Source organism: Helicoverpa armigera, chromosome 16 (genome assembly GCF_030705265.1).
Source record: "Helicoverpa armigera isolate CAAS_96S chromosome 16, ASM3070526v1, whole genome shotgun sequence".
Classification (NCBI taxonomy): Eukaryota; Metazoa; Arthropoda; class Insecta; order Lepidoptera; family Noctuidae; genus Helicoverpa; species Helicoverpa armigera.
Window position 1 is genome coordinate 5,046,513 of NC_087135.1, and position 15,012 is coordinate 5,061,524.

The window sequence follows — 15,012 nt, forward strand, 5'->3', positions numbered from 1 at the left end:
CTACTTTTAGAATAAAATGATCGAAAAGGATTGAACGAGTTCTTAAACTTGGGTTTGTCTGATATACCAATTCTATCAATAATTGATTGCGATTCGGTATCAGTCCATTTTAGCCTATTTATCAGATAATCACTTTACTAAGCATTGGTTTTTTGTTTTTATTTTCCAATTAGGTATACCTACCACTATCTATTGTTGTACCTACTTAAATTTTTTTATATTTATCCTTCAATATTTCAGAGATATCTCAAAAGGAAATCTCATGAAAAATATAATTCAGATTCACATAATGTTTTAAGTCACAGTCATATTATGTTTAAAGTTGACTGGCTGTTTCAGAAATTCACCTTCTTATAACTAAATGTTATCTACACAAACGTACTTGTAGAACAGTTACCTATGTCTACTAATTTTTGAGATTCAATAATATTAACCAGGAATAGGTTTATATGGCATAAATATGGAGTAATATAAAAGTTTTACTAAAACTGATACAAATAGGGCTTACATTGCAATAACAACGGACTATCGACCTAATCAGACTTTAATATTATTTACGTGCGCTGATTAATTGACTAATTACTAAAAAACTACATAGTCTAAAGTGTTATCAGATAAAATATTTGATTAATCGGTATTTCCCAAGTCCTGATATCAATGATGTATAAGGGAAATACGTCGTTGTCAATTTTCATATTAATTATTATCTTTACTTCGCACGTGTTCAATTTATTTGTCAGAATTTGCTCATCACATTTCTGGAATTCTTGTCGGATAGACACTTTAGTGTCATCCTCCTCTCTGTGAAGTGCGTATCTCAATATCTTAGTTATATAAAAATATTACTAGGTGTATACTTTGAAATATTTTTCGCTTCTTAGTGGTCATTTTCCTGTGTCATTGTTATTCATTCATCAGGTGTTTCTATGAATCTCTTGTTCCTCTGATTTAAGATGTTCAACGTATCTTCTCTTGGACATTTTTCTTCACTATAACTTGTGCAGCAAGCTATTCACAATTTATCACTAACAACATAGGTACCTAGTGCCTCTTCGTTTATTAATTTGATATTTGTTTTTGTAGTACATTAGGATTTGAGTACCTTCAAAGTATTACTGAGGAATTTATACTTATTTTGAGGATTGCCACATATTATTGAAGATGATGCCATTAACCTGGAAAATAAAATTAATTTTCACTTTCACTCTCTCTTCGTTGTTTCCTCTACTGCGTTCATTTGAATCTTGTGCTCAGTTACAGCACCGAAGTAGGGCCCTACTTCGGTGCTGTAACTGAGTGCAATGCGTGGGTAATTTCAAACTTGTATGCTCTTATTAGGAAAAAGTTAAGCTGACGTTAGTCACGAGTTTAACGGTTCCATTTATACATACATACATACATACATTTATTACATACATACATACATACATTTTTTCTTTAACACAGGTCGAACGCATGTCAAAACTTATTTGTAGGAAGACCATTATTTAGTTATCGATGTCAGTTATTGTGTCTTTTGTTGGATGGTATTACTGTCAGAATTCTTAGTTGTTACTAGAATAATAAGTATGTAAAAGTTTTTGTTTACAAATAACATAAATTATTTGATTTTCATCACTACCCAGAAATGTATCATTATCTGAATAATGGAAAAAATACGACCGATAAAAATGATTAGTAGTTAAGACATATCACCTTATTATCAATATTAATCATGATATTAATTCATATAACTACTAACGCCATCTTTTAGCTAGATATGCAGTTACTTAATCTTATTCCTATTAACATTATTTTTTTCCCGAATACTCTATCATGTTTCATGATATTATGCAATTATTATTTTTATATTGGCTTTGATATCTATACTTTCCCTTTTACTTACAACACACATTTTTCGAGTTAAGTAAATATTTGATACAAAATTAGAGAAAACATGGTAATTACTATTCAATAGCTAATTGGATTTAAGGTAAATCGATATTATACCATATACACAAAGAAATAAATATACATACTGAAATAAAGGAAATGAATGATACAACATACTGAAATAAAGGAATAAATAAAAAAAATTATGTAGTTCTCTGGTAGAATATTATGTTATCTGATGACACACTGTCATTTATGTTGATAAAATGTGGACCTATATATTTATTAACAAAATGTTGACTAATCCTGACTTTATAATTATTTACTGTTTCATACTTAAAATAATTCGATAGGCAGCTGCATGTAATCCAGCTTCATTTTTTTAATCAACAAAATTGTCGTGTTGGTATGCACACCTGTCAGTATTCGTGATGTTAAATTCTCTTTGCCAATAATCTTTATACTTGTATTAGGTATTAAATCAGATCTTAATCAGACGTAGGTAACTGTCTAGATTTCGTTTTGTTTTATTTTTAATACATTATGATTTCGTACCACTTTCAATAACATAATTTATTTTAATTACAACTGAATTGTATGCATCATATGAATTATGATTAGAGTACCTACCTATCTTATAAGGACAATCATAAAAATTAGTAGAAGTATGTAAATACCTAACCTTTTATCAATTAAAATCATGGATTAAAAGATAAGCACTATAGAATTTATATGGAATTGAACATTCATAACCATAGTAGCATAGATTGTAAGTCGTACTTACAAATATCAGAGTAAATCAATTATTATAACATTAATTCGAATGTATGAAATATCGAATCAGGTGGCATGTTCTTGTATGCCCAGTTTATAAATACTTTAAGAATATGACCGTCGTGCCACAAAAAACTATAAAAGTCTGTTGAACATTTGTCTAAAAAAGACAGATTATGACGTTGAAATAAGATCCGTTTTCCAGCCACACTTTTTAGACAAGTGTTCAACAGATGTTTACGTTTTTGTAGTAAGTAGTTATTGGCCTAGGTAAGGGCGCTGATGAAGCAGGAAATCGACGGTTGATAACGCTATATATTACAAGAATAAAAAAGGACTGCTAGCGCCATCTTGCAGCTGAAATAGCAATCAAACATTATCTTATTATATTTTATCGAATAAGATATATAGGTATTTTTATACAGATAAAGCGACGGTACTGCTATCTCCGTTTTGAGCTTGAACCGAAAAGTTATAGGTACGGATTTTTTACTTGTAAAAAGAGTTACATAGTTTGAAGACCAAAAAATTGTTTAAGACTGTAGAAGCTCATTTGAATCTGTTGTAGTTTAATTTATACATTTGATATAAGATCAAACTGTTGCTAATATTACTGTCAAGTTATCCTATTTTAAGAAATGTAACTTTCTCAAAACAAGTCTAACGGCCAGTTTCTTCATCAAAAGTTAAAGTTAAAGTTATGCCTAAAGTAATGTCTAAAGTAAAAGTAACGGTCAAATTCAATTTTTCTATTAGTTTTGCTGTCACTCTAGCCTTGAAAAAACGAATTTGACCGTTACTTTTACTTTAGCCATAACTTTAACTTTAACTTTTGATGAAGAAAGTGGCCGTTAGTAGGTAAATCGCAAGCTTAGTATAAGCAGGTGAGCTTCTAGTAAAGTCAAATTCATTCGCACATTGCATTCATAACATCGTTCATATGTTGTGCACTACGCTGTTTTTGACGCAAGGACTACGTTCATCGGGTAGTCTTTTATTTACTACACAAAATAAATAGGTAGGTGCAACAATACCAGTAACGCCATCTTTTATCAAAAATCAAATAAACTTTATCGTAATTCAAATTATCAAAGAAATTAATAAAACCGTACGCGACGCCTATTGAAAATATAATACCTATATTGTAAAGAATCTCTACTACGCGTGTTGCTATTATTTTCAAGTAGGAGTAGAGAGAACTCGAATATGCGTTCGAGGGAAGCCAGTTTTACTAGGAGTTTATGTTGAAATGAACGTTCGAACTTTTGTCCTTTATGTATCTCTATAACGTATCATTCGGTTTTGTAAAGGGGCAGTATTCGGGATGGTACTGATTCAAGAGTTACAGTGGTTACTAACTAGAGGGCGCTGTATTGTGATTGGCAGTGTCCAAGTATTTTGAGGGTTAGTAGGTATCCTAGCGATTTTCGAATTGGACCTTTTTCTGCAAAGTGGTCTCAGATTGCCTTTAAAAAATAGCAACGAGCTATCTGACCCTGCTTATATCAGTGATAAGATAGTAGGTATATTGTATTGATATCTCAATAAATATGTACGTCAAAAATAATTATGTTTATTCAGTAATGACAGAATGAAGACGCTTACTATGCTTGCATGCATTTCTGGGCGACGTTGCTCATTTAAAGAAATCACCTATGGATTCAAATTCTGTCATTATGATCAAATATCTATTATTTTTTAGGACTTTATTTCAGTGAACCCTACATTATTTAGCATAATATACCACAATATCACCTGTATGTTTAAGGGGAAAAGCCAATTATTTTCTCAATGCACATTTGATCACAAGTATTCGGTGTTTAAATAAAATTAATTTAGAAATTGGCTATTTTAGTTTGAGTTTTAAAGTTCTCAAAATTCTTGACGATATTTTCTAGAGTGGTTTAATACGTAAAGCAAGGCGTGGTGGCCTAGTGGGTAAAGAACCTACCTCTCAAGTAGGAGGGCGCGGGTTCGGGTTGAGGAGGTCAGATAGGCAGTCGCTCCTTGTAAAGCACTGGTACTCAGCTGAATCCGGTTAGACTGGAAGCCGACCCCAACATAGTTGGGAAAAGGCTCGGAGGATGATGATGGTTTAATACGTGAAGCATCACAAAAACAATGTATAGGTGATAAATTAAAGTATATTTGCTATTTTATTTCATAACTTAGTTGATGTGCTGGTTGAAGAAGTCTACGAAGGAGGTGACACGGGCGAAGGCAGCAGGGAAACCAGCCTGGCAGCCCAGAGCAGAGCCGAAAGATGTGATACCGATCTGTGAAAAAAGAAAAAAGGATTAGCATCAACGATCCAAAAAAAGAAAAAGAATAATATGGAACATGATTTTTAAATTAGGAATAAGAACATACCAGGACAGGCTGTCCACCACTGGTGATGGCAAGAGGGCCACCAGAGTCTCCTCTGCAAGTGCTGACTCCACCAAGGCTGCTGGTGCAGATGTTGGAGGATTGCAAGATCAAGGGGAAGGCGAATGAGCAGACGCTGTTGGAGATGACGCTCAAGTTGACGTGGCTAAGGACTTGGCCAGTTGAAATGGAGCCACCTGCAAAGAAAAAGTAAACAAGTTATGAACATATATATTTTTTTGCATAATTTATCAAAAAAAAATCTGAATTGTTTGATTTAGGACAATAAACTTTAACTTATTATTATCTTTATAAGTGTTACGACGTCTTTTTTATTCTAGGTCAGAAGTTTTATCTCAATTATGAACGTCTTTGTATAAACTGAAAAGAACTTACCGTCACTAGTTAAACCGAAACCAGAGGCAACAGCGGTAACTCCGACGAAGTCCTGGTTAAGTTGGCTTCCCGAAGGCAGAGCAATTGGGGAGATGGTGTCTGCAATAAAATAGATAACGATTAAATATGGTCAAAACAGATCAAAAGTTGCCTGTGCGAGAATAAGAAGCACAGCAGCAAAGATACATAGGTATTTGGCAATATTTGATATTTTTACTAACTTGAGAATTGAACATTGCTTGGCAAGTAGATGACGGCAACATCGTTACGGACTAGCAGAGGCTGCCAGTTAGGGTGAAGAGCAACAGCGCTGGTGTCGATCCTAGTACCACCAGAGAAGAGAGTAGTGGATCCAAGGACTACGGTGAAGAGCCAAGCCTGGTTGACACCGTCAAACCAGCAGTGGGCAGCGGTGATGACACGGTTGGCACTGACCAGGGAACCTCCGCACACACCAGTGCCAGAGATACCAGCGTAGGAGGCGAGAAGACCAGCCTATTGAACACAAAAACATTCAGTTCGTATATATTAATACACACAGATCATATCATATAGAGTATGCTAAAAGTACTTGTCAAGGGTGACGATTTAAAAATGCTGAACAATGTGTTCTTCTTCGATTGTAACATAACCTTGAAATAACATTGCTACATCAAAACTTCGAGTGGTTTTCAGGATTTACCAGGACACTAAATTAATTTTAAAGTTGCGACTTACTTGGTAGGGGAATTGACCAGCGTTGGATGGGTTTCCACCAACAATCCTCTCAGGGCTCATTTGTTCCTCCGCTTTGCGGATTTCTTCGGCCAAGGGGATTGCATAGTTCTGGATGTATCCGTAAGCGGTGTTACCCTCAATCGGAGGTGAAACGTTCGCGTAGGCGAGAGTCGCCAAAGCTAGCACAATTATCACCTTCATTATGATGTTAATTAACCAAGTCACAAATCGAGCTAGTTGGTTTGTATTTATATTAAATCGTTAACAGATTAGACGTAAATGACTTACGCAAAATATTATCACGTCATCAGTGGCACGAAAATATGGCCAAGTTCGGGGACCAAACTTTCGTGAAATAAATAAATATATGATTTTGATGCATTTTTAATATCAATCAATTTCCCATCCATGACTGTAGTTCTACTACTTAAGAGCTGTCTAGAGATACAACGATTCGTTAGTATGATAATTATTTTACTTTTTAATTACCTCAATTCAATTTAGCAACATTTTCGAGGGTACATATATAGTTATCGGCACGAATCTTGAGCTCTGACCTACATCTGCGCAGAGGTGATTTATTAGCAAAGAACCAATCCCGAGTGACGGCTGACGCGATGCGCTTTAGCCCACCCCCGCGCCTCACTTCATACCACAAAAGCGACCCAATAAATTAATTCTGCGTAGGTGAAGGTCAGAGCTCAAGATTCGTGCCGATAACTTTAATATTAATTAGGTATGTATCTTTATTTATTAAAAAAATAAACTGGTACAATGGCTCTTTACCATAGCTCTTAGATTCTTAATGTTTTATCTCCTTGGCAATGCTTTGCCTTAACCTTAGTTTTAAAAGGTATTTAGAGTTTTTTTTGTAATGACAGCAGTAAACATAATAGGTAAACAAACTAAGATGTTTTGAAAAACCTGATAAATACTAAGTCAGACATTGCTTTGCACTACCGTGCCCCCAAATTGGAATGATAACTCCACACGTAACAACATAATAGTCTGGAGTGACCGATTTTAATTAGCCATATCAAGATCTGATATTAATTGGAGACAGTTAATGTAAAAAGGTTTCATTTAATTACTCATCTTTTGCCGCAGAGTTGGATTACTGCAGTTACATAAAATGTCTGCATGCTTTTTAACGTTTATGTATGTCTCTGCTTCATTTTTTTTAAACGCTAGTTTCAAGTTCATTTTCACAAACATTGATATACACATTAGAAAGGTACTCCAGCTATACTTATTACCAATCGTCCTGTTTATACCTCTACAAATACAGCACGTCTGGTGTTTTGGTGTTTCTTCAAGAGAGTCCGAGAGACTTTGATGAATTCAATCACAACGCTCATTGAATATCAAACTGAAATTAAAATAATATCAGTTTTTTGCTATGTAACAAATTGTCCTAATTTTCCTCAAAAAAATATGGTACCCTATGTATTCACTATCTAATTAATTGGGAAATATTTAATTCATTGTATTTTTTGCTAGTATAGTTTTATCTTTATAATCTGTTTTTCTTTCGTAATTACCCAATTTATCTAATCCGTGCTGAACGTGACGTACCTATAATATGTGAAACGTTTGTTTGTTTATCAGGCAATATCAATTATAATAACTTTATGGATACCTAATCTAATCCAAATCAAACAGATTTTTATTGCCATTATTGTATATTCATGATTATTAAGATTTAGCACAGACCGCAATAGTTATATAGGTAAGCAACAAAAACATATATTTTCCTTATTGACTTTTATAATGTACTTTGTCCCCTTATTATAGCTTTTGCGAATCAGCAGCAGCCCAGAAAGAATTTATCATGATATTCTCCATTTAGGGTGTGAAACCAGCTGTAGTCTCTTAGCAAATCTAAGCAGGTGAGAAAAATCTAAGTTAAAAACATGATTGTGATTGTAAAGAAACCGGCTTGCTGCAGTGTTCTTTTTTTATCTTTATTAACTCAGTCACTCGTCGGTAGGGAAGAAATCAGGCGTACTACATATTTTTTTATCGTAATTACACATCATTCACATAAAAGTTAAACTAGCGACCCGCCCCGGCTTCGCACGGGATAGCAGTATTTCCCCTACCATGTTATTATACCTACAAACCTTCCTCTTTAATCACTCTATCTGTTAAAAAAACCGTATGAAAATCAGTTGCGTAGTTTTGAAGATCTAAGCGTACAAAGGTATATAGGGACGGAAAAAGCGACTTTGTTTTATAGTATGTATTGGTATGTGCCATGTGATTTCACACACCATATTGTACCTCAAAAATAATGAGTTGGTAAGAAAAATAATTTCATTTCAATTAGTCATTCAGTTCATTAAACAGATAAAAGGAATCACGTCGTAATTGTGTTAAGACTGGATATGGGTTTTTATAATCCTTATATTATCGAAATCAGATTATTTTAGATAGTGTCAATAGATTTTAATATTTATCCAACAATGTCGTAAGGGTTTTTCTAATGACACAAATTAATTATTAATGGCTGAGGTAAATAAACATATACGTATGAGCCGGTGGAGCGACGTCATCTACTGAATTGCAAAGGAACGAAATAGTGGCTATCGTGGCATACTGGTATGGCCATTTCTACTGATTGTCATCGAAAACTGTGGACCACGCTCTGAGATGAATTGCTGATTCTTTAAGTTGTTGCAAGCGTGCTTATAATAGCGTGGGTTACAAGTACAAGGCTCATCTTGAAACCATTTCTGGGAGTCATCAATTGCGACAAATATAAATAACCAGTTCTCTATAAATAAAACAACTTCTTACGAGAGCAGATTTTATTTTATTGACAGCTTCAAAAATATCCTTAAAAATATACAAAGAATATGCTGGAAAATATTCCAACTCCAGTCTTATTTACAGTAATCTTAGTTTCTTCAGAATTACAAATGTTGGTTGAGGAAGGAGACGAATGATGTGACACGTGCGAAGACTGATGGCAAGTTGACTTGGCAGCCGAAAGCCGAGCCGAAGGAAGTGATACCAATCTGGAATAAAAATACAATATTATTATTAATGTCTCATCATATTATTTGGGTCAATGGATCCAGTTCTCTTGGTAAACTTTTGCATCAAAACGTTACTGAGTTGCTGGCAACATGTTGTGTTCGACGCTGCGTGTCCAGAGTTGCATGTGGCAATTAATTGTAAAAAAGCGGTTGTGTGTTTCCAAAAAGGGAGTCTTTTCTCATTTACAATGAGAAGACTTTTTTACCTATAGACAACCCTGATGACATCAACCTAGATTAATGTGATGTTTCAATTTTCGAGACTAACATTACTTATAACTTCATCTATCGAGATTCCTTTGCCCATCAATCATTGTTCAAGAAACAAAACTACATACCAAGACATTTTGTCCATTCTGGTTGGTGACAAGAGGACCGCCAGAGTCACCGCTGCAAGTACCAACACCACCGATACCACTGGTGCAGATGTTGGAAGGCTGGACAATGAAGGGGAAGGCGACGCTGCAGGCGCTGTTGGTGATCACGTTCAGGTTGACGTGGCTCAGGAACTGGTTAGCGGTGATTTGTCCGTCTGAAAAGTTGGACAAAACTCGATATAGCTTAAGTCACATAATAATTCAAAGATTCAAAGAACAATCTTATGTCCGTCTATCAAAGTTAGTTATCGCAGACAATATTTAAAATAAAATAATGAATTGTTGGTAACTAAAAATGAAACTAATGACAAAAACTCTGAACTTATTTTAACAATAAATAAAGAGATACTTACTGGAGCTTGTCAATCCAAAACCAGAGGCAATAGCGGAGACACCGGCGAATTCAGAAGATCCACTAGCCAAAGCAATTGGTGCAATATTGGCTGAAAATTACAAAAGAAAAGAAAATTATAACTCATCGGTACATTAACAGAATATTGGTAACCAACCCAATTTTTTAACAATAAGAGCAAGATTGCGTAGACTTTAAGGTATCTTAAAACTACTATGAAATTTACCTGAAATCTGTACAGAGTTGGGCAAGTAAATCACAGCAACATCATTGCGGACGAGTGCAGGAGTCCAGTTAGGGTGCATGGCGACCACGCTGGTCTCAAGACGGGTGCCTCCGGAGAAGAGCAGGGTGGAACCGAGCACGACTGTGACCTTCCATCCTTGGTGGATACCGTCGAACCAGCAGTGGGCGGCTGTAGCCACGCGGTTGGCGCTGATGAGGGAGCCTCCGCAGATACCGTTGCCTTCGAAACCGATGATGGAGAGGAGGAGACCAGCCTGGTAAATGAAGTCTTTTGAAAATATCTCAATAATAATGAATAACGTGTGCCGATGAGACACTATCGAACGTTTTCATCGAAAATAAATTGACCAATTTACTTGAGACTAAAGATTGAAAAAGAGTCAAAGGTAACATACAAGAAGATAACATTATAAACAAACAAACCTGGTACGGGTATTGTCCCTGGCCAGCGGGAACTCCACCTACGATCCTGGAGCCAGCCTGGCTAGCGAGGAATTTTTCCTCAGCCGCGCGAAGCTTCTCCGCATGAGGAATAGCATACTTCTCCAGGTACCCAAACGTGGAGTACCCAGGGAAAGATCCCTGCTCCGCACAGGCGAAGCTAGCCAGAGCCAAACACACTACAATGAAGGTTTTCATCGTGTTTCCAGGCAAAACTAGGAGCTAAAACGTACTTTTGATTATTATATAGCATTTTTACAGATAATTTTACACTGATGCAATCAATTTAAACGTAGATATTAATTTCCTTTCGTAATCTACTTAAATTATATTCTTTTGATTAGTGACTTTGATTTTGGCTATTATCAGTTCGAAATCTCGACGCACCTACGGATTAGCGATCAAGAATTCAGTTGCACAGACAAACATTTATGGAATATGGTAGAACATTTTAGATTAGCAATGAAACTCTAATTCGGCATTAGGTACCTACATAGAATTGTAGCAATCGTTTGGCCTCACTTTATCGACTCAGATAAAAGATTAGGTCTAAAACATACATTTGAAAGCAATACAATATTATTTACCTGTAACAGTAACTAACCTGTAACTTAAAAAAATTAAACTAATGTTTTACAAGACGCAACACTGGCAACGACCTAATCTAGCAAATACTGAAAGACTAAATTGTTCATCAAAATCTTTTTGTTCTCGTTCCATAACGAAGGGCACTTGATAATATTTATCTTTCCATTGAAATATATCTTCAGTATTATTTGCTTGTAGTTATTTTATCAAAGATTATCGGTCAACTCTTCTAAGAGTTATTGTATTTTGTTAAATAAAAAAGTTAACAGTTTACTATCAGTTATTCATTTATTGACTTTGGATCCATAGTTCTATTTATTTAGTTAGTGTATGTAATGAAACTACAACTATTTGCTCAGTGTTTTATTATTTAACTGGTATTTTATATCAGAGTTGAAATGTGTTTGTATTAGATATGTCTGTAGATAAAGTCCATGTATGAAGTGACTCGAGCATAAGCGTTGGGTAGGTTGGACTCGCAGCCCAGACTGGAACGGAAGGATGCAACGCCAATCTGTGGATAGAAATTGGTAACAATAAGAAATTGTACATAATACAATGGTTATGAAATCACCGATAAGAAAATCGGTTAAATAATTTTACTGAAATGTGTAATTTTTATATTATTTTGTATCCATATCTGAGATACTTCTTCTATAGAAACTCTTTGTAGAAACCTAAAAAAGACTGAATTAAAATTATTTTTAGAGGACAATGTTACTCTAGTTATGATTATAATCATGAGTGCAGGTAAATGCCATCAAACATTCCATACCAATAGCTGTCTATTATTCCTGGTAATAATAAGAGGGCCACCAGTATCCCCATCACAGAACCCAACGGTTCCAAGGCCACTGGTACAAATGTTAGAACTTTGTAGAAACAGAGGAAACGCCCAGGAACACTCGCTGTTAGATATGACGTTTAAGCTCACGTGGCTCAGGGCCTGGTTTGTAGAAATATTCCCATCTGAAAATATGAATGAAATGACAAATTAGCACGTAATCAAAACATTAATTAGCTTATTGCTATGCTATTGCTACTGATAATAATGACGTATTTGTTTTTGAAAACAATAATCAAGGAAAATTTGTAGATCAATAATAATGGATTAGAAAGGAAAGAGATTAAAAAAGGATGTTGTTTTGTACAAACCAAGAGTGAAGATAGTACGAGCTACTTACTGTCACTGGTCACACCAAAACCAACGGCGATAGCCCTCTCACCAGCGAAAGACTCAAATAGTTCAGGTCCAGTTGGTAGAGCTATTGGACTAATCGTACCTGTAAAGAAAAAACACACTTCATCAATCGACTTAGTAATCATTCTATTTCATAAAAGCTTTAATGCACAAAATGCATAACGAACTCAACTTATTGCGTATGTTTTCAAGAATTAATTTTATAAAATTCATCATAGACAACCACGATTTATAGTACTGACCTGACAGCGCAACAGGAGTTGCGAAATATATAACAGCAATGTCATTGCGGCCAAGAACAGGGATATAACTTGGATGAGTAGCAACCGCACTAGTTTGAATCCTGGTTCCACCGCTAAACAGTTGGATGGAGCCAAGAACAACGGTCAGGCGCCAAGCCTGATGGACTCCGTCGAACCAGCAATGGGCAGCGGTGAGGACACGGCTGGATGAAATGAGGGAACCTCCGCATACGCTTGTAGCAGCTACGTCATCTTGGACGATTTCTCCAAGAATACCAGCCTGGAAACGAAGGTGAAGTAAATTGCGTTAAAATTGTAGAATACCTATTTTAGTGTAGCAGATAAAAAGTTTAGACCTGACGACATTAATAGTCTTTGGTGATGTTTATGATCTAGTAAAACTGGAGAAAATAAAAAGTATGCACCAAGTAGGTCTCGGTTTATACATATCTGCTATCCATAACCACATTACGACAGATGGCATCTTAGGTGTGCATGCATGTATGTATGTACAACCCCTCCTCATTGCATTACTCCGCTAATTTCACGAGGGAATAACGCAAGCGATACACTAAACACAATGCGCTTAGGTATTTCGAAGACAGTTCATAGTACAGATGTTGGAACAAACCTGGAAGGGGTATTGTCCAAGAGCTGCAGGGACTCCTCCGATGATTCTTGAACCTCCTGATGCTTCTGTTTGACGGATTTTCTCCGCAGCAGGTATTCCTATGTTCTGAATATACCCATATGCAGGACTTTGTTCAGAAAGTGATTGCAAATCTTTAGCATTTGCAATTGTTCCAAATATAATAAATGCCACAAGTAACTGCATTGTGAGGCGAAACAAAAGATAATAAACACTTATTTGTGTTTAGAAGGCCAGATTATATTATTTCAAAGGAAATCGAGTACATGTTACGAAATATGTAATCTCATTGATTTGAGTTTTTTTATCAATATTTTCGGCGATTTAAATCGGACTGGTTATATTATCAATAAATGAAATGATGTTTGTGCAACTCCTTGCCATTGATCATTACTTGATCTATAATTTTATATTTTTTTGTTTTACCAATTATAGAAAACTACATATACCTAAAGACCAATATAATTTTAATTCACATTTTTACGTCTTAAATTATTCTTGTTTGTAAACCAAATAATTAACCCACACGAAAAACAAACTATATTTACCATTACTAAAACTTTCTCTTATTACCAAAGCTGGCCAAAAATTCGTGATATTTGCAAGGGATATCACAAAAGCTATGTTTATAGTTGATGGGTCGGCTCTCCCGCAATGCGCTTCTACAAACAATTTCAGTCTCTGCCTTGCACAGGGGACTGTCACTCAAGCGCTGGCGCGGAACAACCCAATGATATTAGCTACCCATTTAGTGCAGACCCCGACTTTGCTTACCTATGACCCTTTTTTACCCTCCAACTAAGTCTGAGCGGGAAACGTGAGAGCGCAACTTATATTGGACCGACATTTTAGTCTAAAGTCAAACTCTTTAGTTATGACATTGTATTCAGATTCAATTCGCATACACTCGTGTCAGTTTGGTTATCTTCCATTTTTGGCAAAGGTTGAGGTTTATTTGTATGACAATAGAACAGAATAATTGGCTGCGTTGTGGTCCCTTCAACTTTGTTGGAAACCATGACAATCATTCTTTACGAAGACAAGGAATGGCGTATACAATGGGGAAGTTTTTTTTTTTAATTTTCAATTTACTTATTACCGATAAGTATCTAGTTGCAGGTGCATTGCAAACATTCGATTCCAACTCTTGGAATACGTTTCGGGTCTGTGTCGAATTGAGATTCGATTAGTCGTAGCGAACTTGAAACGGAGTGAGTAGCGGCGGGCTCAAACATTAATCGAATTTCGGTCTTCGGCAGGCGGACGATCAAGTGTGCGTTAGTTCACATTACGAGGCCTCTCGACTCTCACTCGATACTTGCTCTCGAGTGTTCGATATACGATATCGACTCGAGATGTCTGCCACGAGTGATTGCAGGATGTCAAGAGGTCGTAACAGAGGATCACTGCAATACAATTCACTAAGGTCCACGTTGGGTACTGCACTTCATTCCGCTCCATATTGTGAGCGAGTCAGTTAACATGCACCGACTAGATATTAGATATGATCTGCTTAGACATCTTGAATATCTGCTTTCAATCAAGGTTTAACTGGAATATTAATTTCATACTCAATACTCTAAATTATTATGGAGTTATGCGCAAGTTTAAAATTAAAATAGGTAAGCACTGACAGATGTAAAAACGATTAGCCTCGTCATAATACACAGCGATTAAAAAGCGAATCTAAATTAAATTTGGAACTCGACAACACCCGTGTGTGCGTGCTAGTGTTGTCATTGGATAGAT

The 15,012-nt window shown here is 35.6% G+C and overlaps 2 protein-coding genes across 2 annotated transcripts; both read right to left on the bottom strand.

Moving 5' to 3' along the window:
• Positions 1–4,772: 4,772 nt before the first annotated feature.
• Positions 4,773–10,805, bottom strand: LOC126055379 (transmembrane protease serine 9). The gene is given in 11 exon segments (XM_049844292.2): positions 4,773–4,910; positions 4,913–4,922; positions 5,017–5,210; positions 5,410–5,508; positions 5,631–5,904; positions 6,127–6,385; positions 9,046–9,146; positions 9,506–9,699; positions 9,898–9,987; positions 10,123–10,396; positions 10,566–10,805. Coding segments are annotated over 11 exon segments (1,824 nt in total). The 5' UTR covers positions 10,782–10,805; the 3' UTR covers positions 4,773–4,797.
• A 714-nt stretch (positions 10,806–11,519) lies between these two features.
• LOC110384557 (brachyurin) lies at positions 11,520–13,550 on the bottom strand. The gene is made up of 5 exons (XM_064038551.1): positions 13,246–13,550; positions 12,615–12,894; positions 12,356–12,454; positions 11,947–12,140; positions 11,520–11,685 (listed from the first exon to the last, which is right to left on the bottom strand). Exons 1-5 carry the CDS (start codon positions 13,447–13,449, stop codon positions 11,581–11,583), a joined length of 882 nt encoding a protein of 293 aa, XP_063894621.1. The 5' UTR covers positions 13,450–13,550; the 3' UTR covers positions 11,520–11,580.
• Positions 13,551–15,012: the final 1,462 nt, after the last annotated feature.

Bases quoted from the DNA above. Each gene is read 5' to 3' on its own strand.
- LOC110384557 (XM_064038551.1), bottom strand. From the start codon at position 13,449: ATGCAGTTACTTGTGGCATTTATTATATTTGGAACAATTGCAAATGCT. The intron at 12,455-12,614 runs GTCAGTACTATA...TTTTCTTTACAG, and splicing joins AACTCCTGTTGCGCTGTCAG to GTACGATTAGTCCAATAGCT. The intron at 11,686-11,946 runs GTATGGAATGTT...TTCTATCCACAG, and splicing joins GGAATAATAGACAGCTATTG to ATTGGCGTTGCATCCTTCCG.